The sequence below is a fragment of the Rhopilema esculentum genome, chromosome 6 (genome assembly GCF_057945365.1).
Source record: "Rhopilema esculentum isolate cy_ngs chromosome 6, ASM5794536v1, whole genome shotgun sequence".
NCBI classification, from domain to species: domain Eukaryota; kingdom Metazoa; phylum Cnidaria; class Scyphozoa; order Rhizostomeae; family Rhizostomatidae; genus Rhopilema; species Rhopilema esculentum.
In genome coordinates this window covers 14,143,380-14,159,939 of record NC_142820.1, presented here as the reverse complement: position 1 = coordinate 14,159,939, position 16,560 = coordinate 14,143,380, and the positions used below count along the sequence as shown (strand labels likewise).

General features: G+C 37.7%; 1 protein-coding gene across 5 annotated transcripts in view; it reads left to right on the top strand.

The window, feature by feature from the left end:
- LOC135686323 (bridge-like lipid transfer protein family member 1) overlaps positions 1–16,560 on the top strand; it is a 48,401-nt gene that overhangs the window by 18,276 nt on the left and 13,565 nt on the right. For 2 of the 5 annotated variants that reach the window (XM_089108753.1, XM_089108752.1), the window contains 26 exons: positions 509–787; positions 1,133–1,769; positions 1,936–2,137; positions 2,509–2,797; positions 2,991–3,184; positions 3,784–3,888; positions 4,341–5,823; positions 6,206–6,374; positions 6,486–6,776; positions 6,990–7,244; positions 7,532–8,251; positions 8,493–8,753; positions 8,910–9,000; positions 9,253–9,300; positions 9,701–9,916; positions 10,187–10,343; positions 12,230–12,319; positions 12,874–13,128; positions 13,407–13,544; positions 13,832–13,952; positions 14,613–14,683; positions 14,957–15,037; positions 15,294–15,390; positions 15,566–15,627; positions 15,888–16,025; positions 16,504–16,540. In XM_089108753.1, coding sequence (XP_088964879.1) covers positions 509–787; positions 1,133–1,769; positions 1,936–2,137; positions 2,509–2,797; positions 2,991–3,184; positions 3,784–3,888; positions 4,341–5,823; positions 6,206–6,374; positions 6,486–6,776; positions 6,990–7,244; positions 7,532–8,251; positions 8,493–8,753; positions 8,910–9,000; positions 9,253–9,300; positions 9,701–9,916; positions 10,187–10,343; positions 12,230–12,319; positions 12,874–13,128; positions 13,407–13,544; positions 13,832–13,952; positions 14,613–14,683; positions 14,957–15,037; positions 15,294–15,390; positions 15,566–15,627; positions 15,888–16,025; positions 16,504–16,540 — 6,487 coding nt within the window. The remainder of the gene's footprint in view (positions 1–508; positions 788–1,132; positions 1,770–1,935; positions 2,138–2,508; positions 2,798–2,990; positions 3,185–3,783; positions 3,889–4,340; positions 5,824–6,205; positions 6,375–6,485; positions 6,777–6,989; positions 7,245–7,531; positions 8,252–8,492; positions 8,754–8,909; positions 9,001–9,252; positions 9,301–9,700; positions 9,917–10,186; positions 10,344–12,229; positions 12,320–12,873; positions 13,129–13,406; positions 13,545–13,831; positions 13,953–14,612; positions 14,684–14,956; positions 15,038–15,293; positions 15,391–15,565; positions 15,628–15,887; positions 16,026–16,503; positions 16,541–16,560) is intronic. The other 3 variants (XM_089108754.1, XM_089108756.1, XM_089108755.1) reach the window with 3 other exon arrangements.

The window sequence follows — 16,560 nt, the reverse complement described above, 5'->3', positions numbered from 1 at the left end:
GTCGAACTTGTCATGTACCAAACTCAAGGCATAATTATATTTAACTCATTTTCCTTCCCAGAATTTGTTTCTTTTTTGGAGGGCACATGCGTTTCGAACGAAAAATTGAGATTGCGCGCCTTAACCAAGATACTTCATGTAACAATCTTAAAACCCAATTGGCGCGACATAATTAAGTTCGACGTTTGAAACAGGAGTCGCGCTAAACATGCTCGAGTGTCGCTCCAAATAGAGTTAGGTTCGGCACATGAGAAGTGCGACGTTTGAACCAGGCCTAATGTGAACTTTCATCAGAATGAAAAGCTTACAGTCAAATCCTTCCAGCAAAAGTGCAAACAATGATACTGTTTACACATGTACTTTATGCGAAAGTAATATCATTTTGCGCTCAATCTTTGACAGGTGAATTAGAACCTAAAAGTGCGATGAAGAAGGATACACTAGCAGCTTTAGCTTTCTTCAACGAAAACCTGGCGCTATTTATTATTTTGATTTCTCTTTACCCTAGCTTCAATCGCTAGCGATGTGGTTGGAGGTGTTTATTTTGCATGTGACAGATGAAGAGAACGCTCTGGTTGCAACCATCCAGGATGTCAAGTGTCAACACGGCTCATACCAGAGACAATGCAAACTGTTTGAAATGCCATCAACGAAGTGCAAAGTAGAAGATGCTGTAAAACCGGTCTTGTGCCCAACGGAAGCTGATCTCAAATACAAAATGAGTAGATTTTCAATAGAGTCGGTTAATTTGTGGTTGGTCGAAAGTCAATGCGCCTGCAACATGAAGGTTTGTTTGTTCACCCTATGGATCTTTTTGATAGATTTACCATAGATTTTTCTATACACTAGCTATACACTTTCTATACACTTTCTATACACTCGCAAGTTTTTGTAATCTATTCAGCACGCAGGATGGCTTCCATCTTTGGCAACAGACTTATCTTTGTTTAGTTTTTTTCATTAAAACAACAGACAGTTTTTTTCATTAAATGTTTTGATACACTTTTCGTAAACTGTCTCGGGCCTTTTGCATATACTTGGAACTATGGAGTTAAACGTGAAAATGTTGTTTTAGTTTTTTTTCTTTGGGGTTTCTTACTACATTTTGTGACACTTTTTTATGACTCGACAGGCCTCGCCAATAAGGATATCTAAATGTTCTTCACATACAAGCCAGCTTTCAAGTGGAGGAAGCATTTTTGTTAATGACTTGACAATAAAACAGTTCGTTCAAGACCTTTCACCACCTGAGGAGGTTGACCAAATGGATGGCTCCAGCCGATCGCAGTCCTTTTATCCGCTCTCAAACAACTGGCTAGAGGTTGCTGTTGCTACATTTGGACCAATCACAGCCGACAGTGTAACATATGCAAACGATGTAACTATGTTTAATGAACAACAACAATTTCTTAGAAAGCACGACGGGTTGCTAAAAAGATTGTGGTTCTTATGGACACCTAAAAAGCTGAAAAGTAAGATAGCTGCTGACCGCTCAAGGTCAATAATTTGTGGTTGCGTAGGAGGATGCCGTTTCTTTGGTAATAATGTCAATGGAGTTCGTTTCTTCACGGTGCAAGTTCTTGATGCCGGGGAGATGCATTTTTCACGTTATGGAAGTGAGAGTATTTGGGGAGGTGTAAATGATAGGCAAGGCATCGAAGAGAGGCTGCGCCATAGAAGTGGTGGGCTTTCTTTGCAGAGCCTTGGAGAAAGTTCCTTGAGGTTAAGGAAAATTTCGGAATTGGCGAATCGCAGGGGTGGAGGGAAAAGTAAGGAATAAAACATATATTCATCATATTTTCAACATTGTTTTCAAGTTCTGTCTTCGTTTTTGGAAAGTCTATTGACATTGTGTTTCTCCGTTCATTGAATGTATATTTAAACATTACCGACCAATATTTGCAAATGTATAAATTTCTGTAATCTCGTTTGCAGATTTCGATAGCATTGGTGTATGGTCGTCAATGAGCGGCTCAACAAGACAGTCTGAATATCACAGAGAAAGTATGGCTTCGAGGCTACCCAATGATAGATCGAGGTCTACCGATGTAGGTGGCAGTATGGGCTGGCGCAGCCGTCACAGAACTGAAAGTGAAGGAACATTCTACTCTTGCGAAAGCGAGATCGCGTCGATCATGTGCGTTTAGCTAACTGCTTACCTTCCACAATATGATTCAAGATTAAAATATTTCCACTGATTTCTCTCAGCAACAAGAAAAAGAAAACTTTTTTTAATCTGTTGAATAAGTCGAATGACAATGAAATATAATGTCAATGAAATATGCTTAAAAACCTGTTGGTCATATCTTTTTTAACCTGGCTTTAGAAGACACTATCTACCAACCCAATGCAATCATTAGGAAGGCTGAGATCCGCTACAAGTATAAACATGATGAAAGATCTCCCTTTGGCTAACAGCACAGCATTCAGTTTATCCAATAACATACTAGTTTGCCGTGTAATTACGTTAATATGTGTTGATCACCGTTTTAACATTGTTCATTATAGCAATGGAAACGATGAAGAAGATGCCATACGAAGGCAACGTGTAAAAATGAGAGGATCTGATGCTTCTTTTAATTCGTCTATCGAATCGTTTATCTCTGCCGTTGCGTCACGCGAGGACTTGGTCTCTCTCGATGTAACTGATGCTGCTCCAACATGCAGCAAACCTTTGATACTTCCGGCGTTAGCTGGGTTATACGGTCAACACCTCAAAAGAGCAACTTGTACAAACTGGAAGTGTGTACCCCCTGAAGAACTGAGCAGGAGATGTAGCTTGCTTACCAACATCAAGGTAAGAAGTTGGGAAATTTTTTTAAGGGGGTCAATTTCATTTAGAGTCTGACTATGTTTCTTTTCAGAGAAATGTGGTCTATTGTTTATATTTTTGCGAGAGTCATGTCTTGTCTATGATGAATCAATTTAGTACCAGCCAATTTTTACTTTGACAGGTATGACTTATTGATGATTGTTCCTTTTTTATCTAGGCCATTTATTTTCCTGTCCGAGCTTCTACCTCAAGCATCCTACCAAAATTTCAACAAAGCGCCAAAGGGAGGCTTCCTTTCGTTATTGCTAGTAAAAAGACAGTGAATTTGCAGTCTTCAAATGGGCCGTCTGAAGCCGTCGATGATAATGATGGTGTTTTTCGTAACACGTCTTCACAGTTTGTCCACAAAAGGTAATATCCCTATCGATATAAGAATGCCAATTCAATTCATTTCAATTCAATTCAATTCAATTCATGAAGATTCAAACTTAATTTCAATACACAACATTATCATTGTAAATATATCAAGAAAAGGCCTAGGAGACTTGGAAAAAACTACTGAGAGCTATTGAGCCAAGTCCCCTATTCTGAACTAAACGTTTGAATAGTTATTCAAGCATTGGCTTCAATATCCCAATGTGAATCGTTCGCTTGTATTACAGTAAATCCAAGTACAAGAGTTAGACTGTCCTTTGGTTTTGTTTTAGAGGTTCCTAAAGTTTTTACATCAGGTTCTGATTAAATGTATTTTGTATTTCAAAATTGGCCAGTAATGCCTGGCAGTGGGAAGTCTCGTGACACTAGATATTTCAAAGGACAACATCCGTTAATATATATTCCCTTGTATATCTATAAATTCTATATCTAATGTAATTGGTCTTTGAAGCCAAAATGACACCAGGTAATTAACCAAACACATACAGCCTACAGATTCTGAATTCTTAGAGTCTTCTTTGCTTGGATGTACTGTACTGCAAACGTGAGTGAGCTGATAATATTGTTTGCTTTAGCTCATCAACAGGTGACTTAAACCTGTGGCATTCGTCAATGAATGTCAAAGTGCACAAAGGCATTCAAGTTGTCGTCACTCCTGTCCTCCTGCAATGCATTGAAAGGTTAGTCCTTCAGTTATTGGTTTGTAAAATGATTCTTCAATATTGTTAGTTTGTTGATATTTAAATGTTTGAGAAGTTTTGATCAATTTGTCTAAAGGTATGTGATATAGAAAATGGTGGAATAATCTGCAACTAACTGCTTTTCGATGCTGCTTCGCTTGTTTTTTCATGAAGAAAAAAGTAGATTATATACACGATGATACTTGTTATTTATGTAAACCTTTGATCGGCGTAATATATGGAAAAGAACTAAATTCTGTTAAGGTACCATTCACCTTGAGGATTCCTCTACGGAATATCTTTTTGGGTGTTTCTTTTGTTCATTGGAAGATGAAAATAAGGGATTAAGATGCCTGCGAATCAGGGATTAAGAAGCCCGAGCAGTTAATTTGCAAGATATTATTTGAGTGAGGGAACATTCAATTTTCAGTTGGTTGCGGTTCCGTTTTCAGGTACACTCAGTCGTTAAGAGGACAGGAGAAGATTCAACACCCCGCGTATATTTTGGATTCCTTGCATTTGCATAGCATCAGATCATCTGAAAACCGATATGGAGAAAATCACGCACTGAAGGTACTTGAAATGCCAAATGATGCAGATACCTTAGCATCTAAAAAGGTATTGCTCTCAAATCTGTTCCCAAAGGTGCGGTCGTCACTTTCCTTTGACATCCCTACGGTTAACTTTGTTGCGTTGCAGGTTTCTGCAGAACCGTTCTGCGTGTCCGAGCAGTCCTCGCTGTCCGGTCAGTGTGGAAGTAAATTTTCAAATGACTTCGCCTTCCCAAAATACACCTGCACTGTTGCCATGGCAGCTTCCTTTTCAGGTCTGAAAGTAAGTCATGCTGCAGAAGGGGAACATAAAGCTCTGAGTGACTTAGCAATAACACTTCTTCGGCGGAGCTCAACTTTCAGGTCAAATGTTGATCAGAAATTATTGCAAGAGCTTCATGAAATAACAGAGAGTGACAGCAGCGTAGTTAGGGTTTCACTTCAAAGAGCTGACGTTCAGCTGCAAAGACTTGACTGTGAGGAACACCCAGATGATTCATCATTTGTGACTGCCATTCCCAAGTCAAAGACTATGATACCGTTTTCCGTGTATAAAGGTGATGATGTAGATGTCGATGATCTAAGTTGGTTGGAGCAAAAACTAGGTGAGCCCATGGGAAAGATAATGCTTGAATTTGGCTTTAAAAACATAGAAATGAATATGTTACGTGGTGAAAGAATTTCTGTTTTGTCGCGGTCTGGTCGATCTAATAGTTTGAAAAATTCAAGAAAATCAAACGCAGAAAATGCTATGTCTCCTGAATTGCAGACTACTTCAGGAACAGAGCTGCCGCCGAAGAACCAAAAGTTATCCGGAGCTGTTGAGCTTCAGCAGACGAGCGACTTTAATCTTGATTCTGTCAAAGCAGAACCTTCAATTCTTGAGAGCGAAAGTCCAACGGTATCTTGCAGTCTTTTGAAGGAGGATGATTCCCCAATGGGCCATGTCATTCTCGAAATACAGAATAGTGACGTGGATTCTGGCATTTCGCAAGTGCTGCGAGATGGAACAAAACGCGGAACGCTTCTGCAAAGCAGGTCAAATGAGAAACAAGATGGCGGGACCACTAATGATTGGAATCAGAAAGGGGATGATGCAGAAGAATATGTATTAAAACGGAAAATACAAGGCATTATTGAGATCGAAAATGTTTGGCTCAATTTAGCACACCCAACACGGTTGAAAGTGCTGCAAGAAGGTAGCGACCATTGCATCAATTTGATAACCAGTGTTGTTCCATCCATTTGTTGTTGGATACCTGTCTATGTTGATCTTGCACGTGCAGTTGATTCCACGGCAAAAGCTTTCCGGTCACATCGATTCAGTCTCTTGGCATACGTAATGGGACAGGCGTTGCCAGATAAAGGTCGACTGCTTATAAAGGTATTTAGTTTTCTGCTCAAAATTTTTTCCGTCTAATATGGATGTAAACAAGTTGTCTTACCTTTGGAGCCCTAGCGGTGTCGAACACTCTATTTCGCATTTTTAGGGCACATATCCTTATTTTATCCTGGATATTTCAATTTTGTAAAAGATCTGAATGTGTGATATTTATGATTCTCTTTGGATGTCAAGTTTTCTAATAACAGTGTTTAATTTGAAATGGTCAGCGCTTCTCTGTAGATTAACCTACAACCGTGAGATGCTCTACATTTTTGTGATCGCCAAGCAATATGAATTCTCAATTCAAAACGACCACAATTCTAGGAGTCCAGAACAGTTTCATCCGAGAAAGCTCATTTAATTTCTAGCTTGTACATTTCAGCACAATATCAATTCGATGGCAACTGAGCGGGCAAGATTTCTTCAAGAAGACCACTCGAGCCAATTGGTATTTGTGCTGCGAAGGCACTTGATGGGGTCGAAGATGCGCCGGGTCAAATCAGCACTCGAAGATAAGATATCAATGCCTAAAGTTGACGTTTTAGAAAAAGGTGAGCAACTATAGAAGACTGGCTTTAACGTATTTTGTTTTGTATCTGTATTTTGTTTTGTATTTTGTTTTGTATTGAGTTTCGGATAGTTGATATTCTCCTTCTTTTAAGGAATACATGCTTTAGCCAGACAATGGAAAGCGTTGATAATTGGCTCAACCAGAACAGAAATTGCCTTCAAATCTGAAAGACGTAAGCATGTGGTGGGTCGTGGTGTCTTGACCAGAAAAGATTTAGCAATTTTGATGCGTGATCGCTCTTCAATAAACGAAGATCTAACCAGTGCCAAATCAACAGCCAAAGGTGCGTCTCATGATGACGTCAGTCCCAAGAACCGATCAGAATCCAGGCACTCTAGGAGATCTGGAGCCATTGCTCAGGATCAACTTGCTTCTTCGTCAGGTTTGTTCAATGATTCTAATAATGGTTGTAATGCTTTTCTGTCGAAAACCATTCTTTTATGTGACAGCTTATTTAGTGGAGCTGTTTTTTGCTCTTCTTTGATGCAAGCTCAAAGCTTATCGATATATTTTGTGTAAAATGAAAAGACGAGAATAATGAAATTGGAATCAAGAACTAAAAGCAAGACAGAATAATTTTCTTTTTTACAAAAAGGAGATCAGAACTGGAAGTCACGTGTTGCCAGCAGGCAGTCATCCCCAGGCTCAGCGAGGAACCTCCTAAGGAAATCTTCGTCAGAAGAATCAACAGGTGCAGCCTTATTTTCTGATGAAAAGGAGGCAAAAACAGAACTGAACCTTTACGATTGGCTTTCGTCAACAAACTCACCCAGAGTGGTGCCTGAAACAGCTAATGCTCGGTGTTCTGATAGTCGCCAAATTAATGAAGCAAAAACTGAGAGCCCAGCCGGTGAGTTTTTGTTGGTTTTTTAATGGATTTAACTTTGGTGTTTTTAGGCAATCAAATTTTTTATATTCTTTAAGCAGCCAGTTGCCTGGTAATTGCATTTATCTTGAAGCTAGGAATGGCAGCTTTGCCTCCCTGTTCTACACCATAACGCGTGCTCACAGCTTGTTCACAGCATTGCCTATACTGCATCGAGCACTTTGCAACGGTTACCAGATACCCTCACAAGCAAGCGTCCATAGGACATATCATCTACTAATATACATGCCATTTTGAATTCTTTTCTACAGAAGTAAAACCAGGCTTAAACATGCAAGATGCCGGGATTTTTCGAATGACGTCACCCATGGTCAGTGTACCTACCAGCGGTATGCAGCTCGAAAATGTAGCCGAGATATTCAAGTGTTTGTTTGACGCCATTGGCCTGGTTCCGCCTGAGAGTGAAAACTTCCTAACTGAAGAGACACTCTGTGGAGACGCTGGATTAAAGAAGTTTGAAGTTAACATTGTTTGTTCGGAAGACATGGCGAATGATTCACAGGATGAAACACTGAACAAGGATTGTCGATGGTCAGAGAAGACAACGACTGCCTTGTTAATGGAAAAAATTCGTCTTGTTGGAGATGCAAGTACGTCATGCACGGCTGGACGGCCAAAAGTGTATTTAACGTCAAGGAAAATAAATGACCCGGTACCGAAAGACATTAAATTTGATATTTGTTTTGGAAGCATAACGCAGATTGTAAATATCGCTTTGATCAGGCTGCTTCTACAAATAACAGAGACTATTGACGTTGTTAAAGAGGAAAATCGATTTGCTCAGAAGACAAAGTCTCTTGAATTACTGGAAAGTGAAGGGTTAGCAACTGGGGCTACCAGTGAACGAAACGTAAAGCAGCATGCTGTTCACAAAGGGTGGAGAACTATGTATAATGTGTTGCAGTTGTATGCAAATGAGTCGGGACTTCCTAAAGATCGAGAAAGGGTGGACGAACGAAGGAAAACGAACCGTACGTATAAAGTGAAAGTTTCAGAAAGTATATTAGTTTTGTAACTGAGCGCAGTGTTGGATTGTATTCAGTTTTTTCTCTACTTGTAACCCGGTCGAGCTATATGCAATAGTTCCTTACTAAAATGCTAGATTCATTCTAGAGATGGTATTGAAACGTTGAATTCAGACAATCGTCGAGAGATCTTGTTTGGTTTATGTACTTTTTTCGATTGTTAAATGCATTGTTTTCCGTTGAACAGCGTGCACACCAAAAGAATCTAAAGATACGCGAATTGAAACTAATGAGACCTCATTTATGGCTGAAAATTCTGGCGAAGAGAAAAGAAAGTCGACCATAAGTCAGTCATGGATAAATCTCTCCACGTTAGTTGGCACCGTGCGACTAGCAAATCTGAAGTTACTGGCATATATTGGTGGGATGAATTTAGAAACTGAAGTTACTAATATGAATGCATCTTGCTATAAAGTCAGCCAACATTTGCAACAGAAAGGGGATGACAGTAAGTTGAACAATAGTCCCATTAAGGCATTTGTTTTTCAGCATTTATTCATCGCCCCTAAATTTGTTAGATGTGCTAGGTTATGAGATTGGCCATGTTTCTATGGTCTTTTCTTAAGATTATGCTATTTTAAGTCAAAGTTTTACTTCATCGTAGCATGTGTAAAAATTTCAGAAACGCATTCAGTCTCAGTTCATGTTGATGACGTCAATTTGGTGTTAACAGAATCGGTCACCTCACTCAACCAGTGAGTATTTGTTGTGTGTTTATTTCTTCTTTTCTACTGTTTCTTTTTCCATTTTCCTCCTTAACTGTTGCTCTTTCTATTCCCTTCTCTATATGTTCTCAACTTTACAGTACGCTTTCAAAATTGCATAGTTTTGTTTATCCACCATGCTTCTACCCAATACTCATTTAAAGCTTACTTAGTTATAAAATTTAATTAAAAAATTAAATAAAAATAAGAATTATCTATGATCATTTTGTTGCCTGAATTTAGGAAGCAAAAATCGACTCCAAGATCGCCTCGTCTTCTTAGATCGTTCACGTAAGTATTAGATTAAATGAATAACCCTTAAAAGCCAAATTTAGGCTTTTAATTATTGAACAAAAAACTGTAAGGACAATATATAATGTCGTTTAATAAACTTTTAATTCACAATGTTAATACATTACAAATTAAAATTGCCTTTTTCCATAGTCTTTGCTTATTAAAATGATAAAAACCGGATAATAGTTACTAATGGCTAAAAATGTAAGCAAGAAAATTTTAAACTTATTTCTAACCCTTAACCTTTGCTTGATTCTAACCCCGTAACTTTTCTCTCTGTTTTATTTAAACACTCTCTAAATGCGGTATGTCGGATGCTCATCACATGGTCCCCAATGTTGTGTAAAAGCGTTAAAACTAGGTCGCCATTTTAATATTTTCATCGTTTTTACTCTAGGACAATAACAACGTGCAAAATGAACAGGTCACATTTTTTGCTGTCATCGAAGCCGGCATCGTGTGTCAAAGCTGTGAAGCGGGTGCATGTTGTCGTTGGAGAGATCTTTGTCGATGTGCCGCAGCATCCCGGGGTTCTGCGGACTGTTGGAGCCAGGTTCACGAAAAGATTGGAAAAGCATTTCATAGAAATCGATAACTACCGCAAGTTAAAAAAGTAATTTTCTGTGTTTTGTGTTTCTATGTTTTTTGTTTCATAACATTTTCTACTCTAAGATTGTTGTAATTGTTTATCCCAAGAACACTGTTAATTTTATGCTGTTATTGCTACAAAAATTTTGACTTTTGGCTATTCGCCAACAGTTGCTACAAAAAATTAGGGACAGAATGATTGTCAGCTAAGGAAATAATGAGTGTACAAGACTGGTCTACTACCAAGCAACATTTGCGCATTTCAGTAACGAATGAGCTCGATCTCTTTCCAAAGGACGCTTAAACGGCAAGCAGTCGATGGAATTTTCAGTGACCAAATGAGCCTGCAGGAATCAATATTGTCAGATGAAGTGACAATGTCTTTACGTGGCTGTCTCAAAGGCGTCGCTGTTGGGGCTGCCTTGTTGCCTTCCTTGAGGGTTACGTACAGGGTATGTTGCAGTCATTTTCTATCTTATGTAAAAGTAAACACTTTTTGTAGACTTTTGATTTAATATTCACAAGCTCACATTAGCAAAAAACTTCGAGATGTATGACAAAGTCAGTAGATAAAGTATAGTTCTTATTTTGAATCAAAGGTAATTCTCATAAAACTAACAACAGGGTAACAAAAGCAGGATTTCCATATTAAAAATCGATTGTTAAAATAAGTACCGCTAAGACTATAAAATATGAATGAAGCAAAGAATTAAGTGTTATAAACGGAGAATTGTAACTGTTGGTTGTGTTCTAAATCAAAGTTGTTGCTGTTGCAGCTTTCTATCTAATATCCTTGCCAAAAGTTCTTGGAATGCCCTGTTGCTCAATTATTGTTGGAAAAAATAACTCGTGAAAAGGACCAAAACCAAACAGCCTCTCCCCTAAAGCAAGGTTGCTTGTATATTTTAATACCAAAAATGAATACATTGGTCTACCCGAAACACTGAACATTGCATACAAGAAATTGTCTGAAAGGGGAGAGGGATATGAAGTGTGAAATATTCTAAGATGTGGTTTAATGTACAAAAACTGTTGACAGCTATTTGTTAGTTAAACTTGTAAGATATTTCAACCGAAGACAACTAAGATGAGCTCCTCGTTCAAGGAACATTTTGTCCTCCCAGCACGGTGCATGAAAGGGATTTCAAGACCAATGGTCCTTTTCGTGTCGCGATTAATCAAAAGATGCGTCGCTATTTGTCAAAACTTAAAGGCAATCTGTCTCGTTGTGGATTGGTTAACGAGAACAATAGCTGGAACAATAGCCTAAACACAATTTCAGCGCTCCGCCATATTTTTTACAATGCGATAAATTAAAGGGGGGACCGGAAACAATGAAAATCTCTTTTTTCTTATAATCAATCAACGTCGTGACAGATTGCCTTTAAAGAGGCATCAACGCAATATATCAACCCCCGAAAATTGCAAAAAGATTTTGGTCATATGAAGTTCTACCGAAAAATGATTTTATATGCTTTGTATCACATACATGTTGCGAGAAACAAGCGAGAGAAACCAGTACGATTGAATTTTTGGTAACCTAGTATTTTTACGGTCCGATGGTCAACAAATAATCGATTGATCATATGAAATCCGAAAATATTTGTGAAAGCTTTCGGTCGATGGGGATTTCTCGGTACAAGGCAAGCTTCTGCCTAGCGGTAATGGCTGCTCGCGTCGATGGAATTAAAAATGTTGATATAACCAAGAAAGAATTAAATCAGTCAAAAATAAAGTTTCACACCGCTTCTAACCGACCTCTTCTAGGCCTACTAGGTATTAGATGCTAAACTTTCCCGTTATAAAATGGATATAATAGTATTTAAACCTGTGTATGATAGAATTATACTACTTGCTAACCCTCATTGGTGAGAGCTTGTCCAGAATAGAAAACATTTTTCCCACTTTCATCCTTTCTGCGCCATGTTCGTTCACAATTGGTTTGTTTTCAATTTTCAGCGAGCGTGACGACAATCACGCGCTCGTTTAAATCTTCCGATACCGGCCTACAGACGACCCGCGTTCGCAGGACTCGTACCCTTGCTTGCTTCAACTTTCTTCCCCTAAATTAGACCCCCTTTCTGTATTAGAGACAACATTGAGTCTTTTTGCGATAGTCTTTGCTGTTCACATAACAAACTAGAATGACGAAAAATGTTTTTTGGCGATGTCAATTTGTTTGCGTTAATGCCTCTTTAAACGAAATAAGGGCTGTTTGGATGCACCTCTATTTACTTTCTCTGTCATAAAACTATTTCTCTGTCTCTACCAGCATTATAGTCTAGCTTCCTGGCTGTATCATCAACAGTTTTTTAGTTATTTGAACATACTTTAACAGATTGGCGAAGTGTCAAGCACCGGAAATGTTGGTATCAAAGCAACATACAGCGTAAAAATGCCTAATCACTGCTTAGAGTTCAAATCAAAGGTATTTCATATACTTCTTGAGTTGATGAGAAATAGCATCATTTTTTTAAACTCGAATATACCAATTGTTAGTCATTCCTAGGAATATAACTTGTTCTGCTTGCGTCTGATTATCAACCTGAGAAATGCAGAAGCCAACTTGCTAGTAGCATTCATAAAAACTAGTGATGGGAAGAAAGCGTTTGCATTTCATGGCCCGAAACTTTGAAACGAGCTTGGTCACGAGGCCAAGCAAGCTCCCTTTGTATCTTCTTTTAAGCACAAGATAGAATTTTGCTTGTTAAAATATTCGTGATTGTGATTACTCGCTATTATTAAATTTTAATCGTTATAATTTTACTTTTGTTTTCAAAAGTACTGTACATTTTTAATTGTTGAAGTTTTTGGCACGGTCCCCTGAAAATCAATCAAAATGACTGTCGGGGCAACCGTGGATAAATAATTTTGAAAGTAAAATGAAATTCATTTTATAAATCAGAACAAAGAGATGTTTATGCTTATTTTGAAGAAATTTTCCTCTATGCTTGTCTCCATAGTTAACATTTAATCTTTCAGATAAAAGATCCGGAATTGCTCGGTAAATTGCCTTTAACGTCAGTTGATTTGCCTCCAGTAACCGTGAAGGGTGAATATATGGCAAATACTGCTAGCAGGGAGGAGCATGAAGATGTTGGATCGTGGCACAGAAATCTTGAGACCATAAGGACTAGCACTTTTATAAGGGCAGTTGTTGATATTGGTCACTTTGAGCAAAGCCTAACGACAGATTTACTTAATCAGCTAATATTTCTACAGAAAGGCTTTATAAAGGTATCATCTGCTTTCTTTTTCGACATGCCTTTTTCAGTTTAGCTCTTCTTAGCCTTCGTGTTCTTCTCTATAGACAGGTTTGACTTCAAGAAATTAAGTTAGTTACTATGTATGCAGTATTTTGAGAAGACGCCACTGTCGCTCTAACTATCATCTCCCTCTAACAAGCTCCACGCCCTTAAGCAATGAATTGCCCTGGAACATTTGAGCTCTCTACATCTTGGCTTCGCCATTTCTAATATCTTTACTGTACTGATTTCTAGTTGTCTTACTTGCAGGAAGTGAATCAAGTTATCTCTGATGTTGATGACAATGAACCGGTTCCTATCTTCAGAAGTTTTTCGAAGGACAGTTTTACAGATGGTGAAAGCTCCGTCCCCGTCCCTCTGTTGTATTCAATTCAGATAAATTTAAAGGTATTTAAGCTGTTAATGGTTTACTGTTAATGGTTAATGGTTTAGCTAAAATATTGTTCTTAATAGATGGAAAAAGCTCAAATCATGGGGAGCTTTGCAATCATTTTAACGAATTTCCACTCGAATTAAGAATGACATTTCCTTTTACTCAAAAAGGATGCCGCTTTTGGATACTCAAAACTACTCAAAAAGGCTACTCAAAAAGGTAAGCCTTTCTGAAGTACAGAGTTAAAATTCGGAAAAGATCAACTTGCTACACCTAATGTAATTTATCACATTTGTTGAAGGGAATTCAACTGACTGCAACCACACCTTCGTCAACGGCAGTAAGACTTCATACTGGAATTGTGGCACTAGAATTATCGAACAGATCTCCGAACAAAGAGAAGAAACTCAAGATTCCTAAACGTAAATATCAAGTGTTCCATTTCAATTTGCTATGATTTCAAGATTTGCATGACAAATATTGCGATTAAGAGAGAATTGAGATAATTCTACCAATCTTTTTGAAACCTTTAAAGTAACCTGCAGCGATAACAGAGTATGGACATCTGTCTATTATTGTTGAAAGTAGAAAGTAGTAACTTCTTTACAAAAGCAAATTATATCAAGATCCAATTTCGGCCCAAACTGAAAATACTACTTGTCAAAGAAGCCAAGTGAAAAAATGATTTTCTATTGGAGAACTGTGAACGGATTTTTTTATGCTAGATTAAAAGCAGTTTTTTGCAAAATTCTTTCTTCCTACCATCGCATATACCGATTGGTTTGGAAAATGCAGAGCAAAGAACTTGAAACCATGCTCCTAATAACAATGAAATTATGTTTTTAATAATTTTATCTTGCTTTGGTACTACTTCATGCCTTCTATTTAAGATGTCAGATTTTCTAGATGTATTCTCTAAAGAATTTCGTTTATGTTGGGCAACCATGCTTTGATGTTATTTTTATACCTTTGCCAATCCTTCCGTCAGCAGGCAAGGAGACTTGGAGCTAATTTTACGTAACTCTTCTCTTGTTGCCTGAAATCTTCCTTTAATTTTCTCTTTTCCTTTTTGAATTTTTAAGGTGGTAGTTACATGAAGTTGTTTGGTCGGGCTGAAGTTGATCTGATGGTATCGCTTGGTCAGTACAACCATGTAAGTTCGTTTTCCTTTCTTTTTTTTGCAAAGCAGGTTTTTTACTTACAAGATTTGTCAGTGGCCCAATTTTCTGTTTTGTGGTCTGAAAGTAGTTTAGGCCTTTCCTGTGTTATGCCTGGCCTAATCTGAAATTCACCATTGCAAGATTCATTCTATATGGCAATAGCACTGCTTTTACAAGTAACTGAATTTACCTAATGTTAATTATCCCCTTCAAGTGACGCTATTGTGCTTTTATCGTTAAAATAACTTTGTTAAAATTTTTCAAAGGAAAAGTTTGTTGAAAATGACAAGGACTTCGAAACTTTTGCCTACTTCAAGACAAGGATTGGTTTAACAAACACATTGCAGGTGAAACCCGTGCCCTTTCGTAGCTTTATATTTATTCATTATTATTGATTTGCTAATTCTGCTTGTTATAACGCTGTCGTAATCTTGACTCTGCTGAGGGATTGGAGACACCTTACTTACTGTTTATATTAACGTAATCTGCTATAATTATTTTTTAACCCTTTATAGAGAGTGTATCATTTTACTTTGTTACAACTGCTCTTGGTCTATAGTTTGTTAGTTTTTTGATAAGGATGCAAAATGTTTTATTTTTAAGGATAAGCCAATTTTTCACCATTCTCAAGACAAAGAAACTGTTATCATAACCATCAACAAACCACAAATATGGCTCATGCCAATGGCTGTAGACAAAGGTTTGCACAACTATTGCTTACATTTTCCGCGGGTTTGAATCATGCCTACGCCCACTTGAAACTTGGTATCTTTGTCATTTGAAGACCTGACACCATTTTCGACTTGATTTAATAAAGCAATGTAGTATCAGTTTTAGTTTTATACCATTTTTCTCTGTATTCATTATTATTGTAGGTCTTCTTGTTTACCTGTATTACAAAAATGCATACGATTACTGGATTGATCAGACTGTTGAGGTGCGCTTCTTTATTGTCGTCTTCTTTTCTAAATTTACCTTCTAGTTCTTTTACCACTTTCAATCGCATTAGGTGACGCCTATTGCCAGATCTTGTTTAAAACATTCACCATAGATGCTGTCTCACTTCAGCTGAGTGTAGTTAGGGGCGTTACGTTCAGAGTTAGCCATTCGCGTATTCTTTTTATTCTTGCCGTACAATGGTCGAAATGTACAAGTTTTCAATGCTCGAATTTTGTCTACTTTTTTCTTTTTGTTAAGGTCCAAAAGGCTGCACAGCACATTTTTGAGAAACTTCCTCAAAGGCCACAGCGTGAGAAGTTGTATGGATCGTTGTTTCTTCAACTAAACGTAGAGAAACTTGGTTTCAGCATACCCCTAAATGATCATGTTAACCAGGTTGGTTTAAATATCTCCATTTTTATTACCTAACGAAAACAAGCAGAACATAGTGCTTGAATCATTTGTGAGTGCGTGCTAAAGAAACGTGTTATAGGGCCTTAAAGAAAATTTTACATTCCAATTGGAAAGCTTGTGTTTTCTTTCGTTCTTTGGCCCCCTCCAGGCTATAGCAGTACTTCAAAAAATTTGTAAATCCACTGCTACTTTTAGAAAATCAAGAGAGCCAAACAGCAAGATAATTATTTAGAGAGTGTAGTAATAGAAAACTGAATAACGAAACCAAAGACAAATGATTTGTTTTGCTACATTTTTCAAAATGCAGATTGAAGGTTTACGAACTAGACTCGCCTGCAAAAAATACAAAATAGGCATGGTTCTTGTGATTGGCAATTATTAAAAAACTGGCTGTTTTTTGTTACTGTCTCATAGGCTTGTTTTGGTGTCATATTCACTCTATGATGCTTTTCTTCATTAGACCATGGGCAATCGATCTTCATATGGTAACACACCAGGTTTGTTATCAAAATCACCA